The sequence below is a fragment of the Vollenhovia emeryi genome, unplaced genomic scaffold (assembly GCF_000949405.1).
Source record: "Vollenhovia emeryi isolate VEMERY1.0 unplaced genomic scaffold, V.emery_V1.0 DF939195.1, whole genome shotgun sequence".
Lineage (NCBI taxonomy): Eukaryota > Metazoa > Arthropoda > Insecta > Hymenoptera > Formicidae > Vollenhovia > Vollenhovia emeryi.
The window spans coordinates 1,047,976-1,050,116 of NW_011967171.1; the positions used below are offsets into that span (position 1 = coordinate 1,047,976).

At 32.4% G+C, this 2,141-nt stretch overlaps 1 protein-coding gene across 1 annotated transcript in view; it reads left to right on the forward strand.

Annotated features, from left to right (window-relative positions):
* Positions 1-1,673, forward strand: part of LOC105562110 — a 7,218-nt gene extending 5,545 nt beyond the window's left edge. The window contains exon 3 of the mRNA XM_012012659.1: positions 1,162-1,673. Coding sequence (XP_011868049.1) covers positions 1,162-1,347 — 186 coding nt within the window. The 3' untranslated portion in view covers positions 1,348-1,673. The remainder of the gene's footprint in view (positions 1-1,161) is intronic.
* Positions 1,674-2,141: the final 468 nt, after the last annotated feature.

Genomic DNA, 2,141 nt, shown 5'->3' on the forward strand with positions numbered 1-2,141 from the left:
TATTGTTTAAATATCAGATGTTATTAAGGTGATCTGGAGTCTCTCTGTTTTACCGACATTTTTTATATAAGGATATCTTTTAATTGGCTTTACAGAATTACAAATTCTTGTACACGATTAAAGTTCGCACAAAAATGAAAGTCAGCCTACTCGACTTTATATAAAAAGCGAAAAAAAACTAAATATTCCATTAATTTTTGGCATGTAGAGCTGTCACATGACGATAATATTTGCTTAATACAAAAGTTCTATAGTTTATATCTGCAAAATGAGACCGGAGTGACCTAGAGACCACATGCAAGAACAATATTGTGTAATTGGAACTAAGATTAAAAGTCTAGAAAAAAGATAGGTTTAAATAAAAGTTTATAAATGCAAATACAGCTGTGTGTGTGTAGAATGATAAGTAGAGCAGTATTGCGTGTAGTAATAGATGCCGGATCGAATAGATGCCAATACACATGCCAATACAAGAATTTACAATTCTGTAAAGCCAATTAAAAGATATCTTATTTATATAAAAAATGTCGGATTAAACTTTGACATTATCTATGCACTCACATTGAGGAAAATATCAAGTAATATTAATCAAAATTGTTCAGCATTATTTATTTGAAATTGCTTCTCTTTTTCTCGGAGCTTTTGTTCATATAAAAATCGCAAAGCGATGTTATTTTAAGCTCAGAATCAAATTGTCACATTTAGCGCCACGCGCAAATACGAATACGATCCCAAGAGAGTACAAGTATTTTATAAAGATAGAAAGGGCAGTTTGTAGAGCCTGCGCTGTGCATGCCGACTATGCAATAACCGGAAGCCAAAAGGGATAAGTATCCTTTTGCACGAAATTCGAGAGAAGCTCCGGGTGATATACACGGTGGAAATAGTGCCTTTGAACGGTATTTTTAATTTTCGCGGGAATAGCGTACCGGACTGTGTGTGACAGCGTGGGCAATTAAATTGGCTCGGAACCAAAGCTGCGTCACATGGATTGATCCAATTATGCCGGATGTCCGTCTCGATGTCGACGCTTGCTCACCGCTTGCACGAATTACAGATTGCGCACTTCGCATGCATGTCAGCGCGAACGTTTTGCGGTCTTTTGTAATATAGCTATGATATACATGTATACATATATATAAAATTTATTATCGATTTCAGGCGCTGAGGTATGCCACGGCGCTGCAGCTTACTGAGGTCATTAGTGTGCCTTCCAAATCCACGTGCGACGCAAAGATTTGCAAAGATGCTAAGAGCAACGATGCCTTTGGTAGGAACCTGTCGAATCTCTACACCTTGCGGGGCACCCAAGAAAATCTAGCTTTTTCCGATAAAGACGAAGTGTGAAAAACCAAGATTCGATAAAGAAACGTCGCGAGTGTAATTATCGCCAGTGAATGCTCAAAGACGTTGTATTGTTAATTAATTAATTGTTAACTAATGTCGTCTACTTTTTAAGAATTTATTCTTAAAAATTTCACGTAAGACACGTTTGACATATATAATACTGTATGTATAGGTTGAAAGTTTTTTATAGGTAATGTAGTCTTATAAAAGTAGAAGCTCGTTTTATTACTTGCAATTTTAATTTATTCAATATGCAATTTTAATTCTACTCTAAAATTGAAAGTATAGTCTTTGAATTGTGAGATTTTGTAATCTCGTAAATTAAATATGAGTTCGCGATAAAGAAAAATATTTTAAATGTAGCAATAAAAGTATGTTATATTTCTTAGGTCAATGATAAAAATAAATTAAAAGTTATAAAACATTTAATTTTTTAAAATCTTATAATCGGTTATTTATCTAATAAAAGTTTAATTTTTAACGTATTTAATGCAGTGTTAATATGTAATTTCCAGGAAAAGATATTTCCGAACACTTTGTAAATTACACTTTAGATTTGCACATATTTAAAATAATTTTTTTAAATTTAAAAGTAAAACTAAATATCGTTATTAAAAATTGGCGTTCTCGGTTCTTTTTTAATTAAATATCATCGTGTTCTAGTTATTTTATTTAATTTCTTGCTTACCTTTCACTAATTATGTACTATTTCCAGCTCTTCTCATTTCTTTTAGCCGAAATTGCAGTCATTGCGTTATGTCGCATTAGTAATGTAAACATTTATCATCTTTATA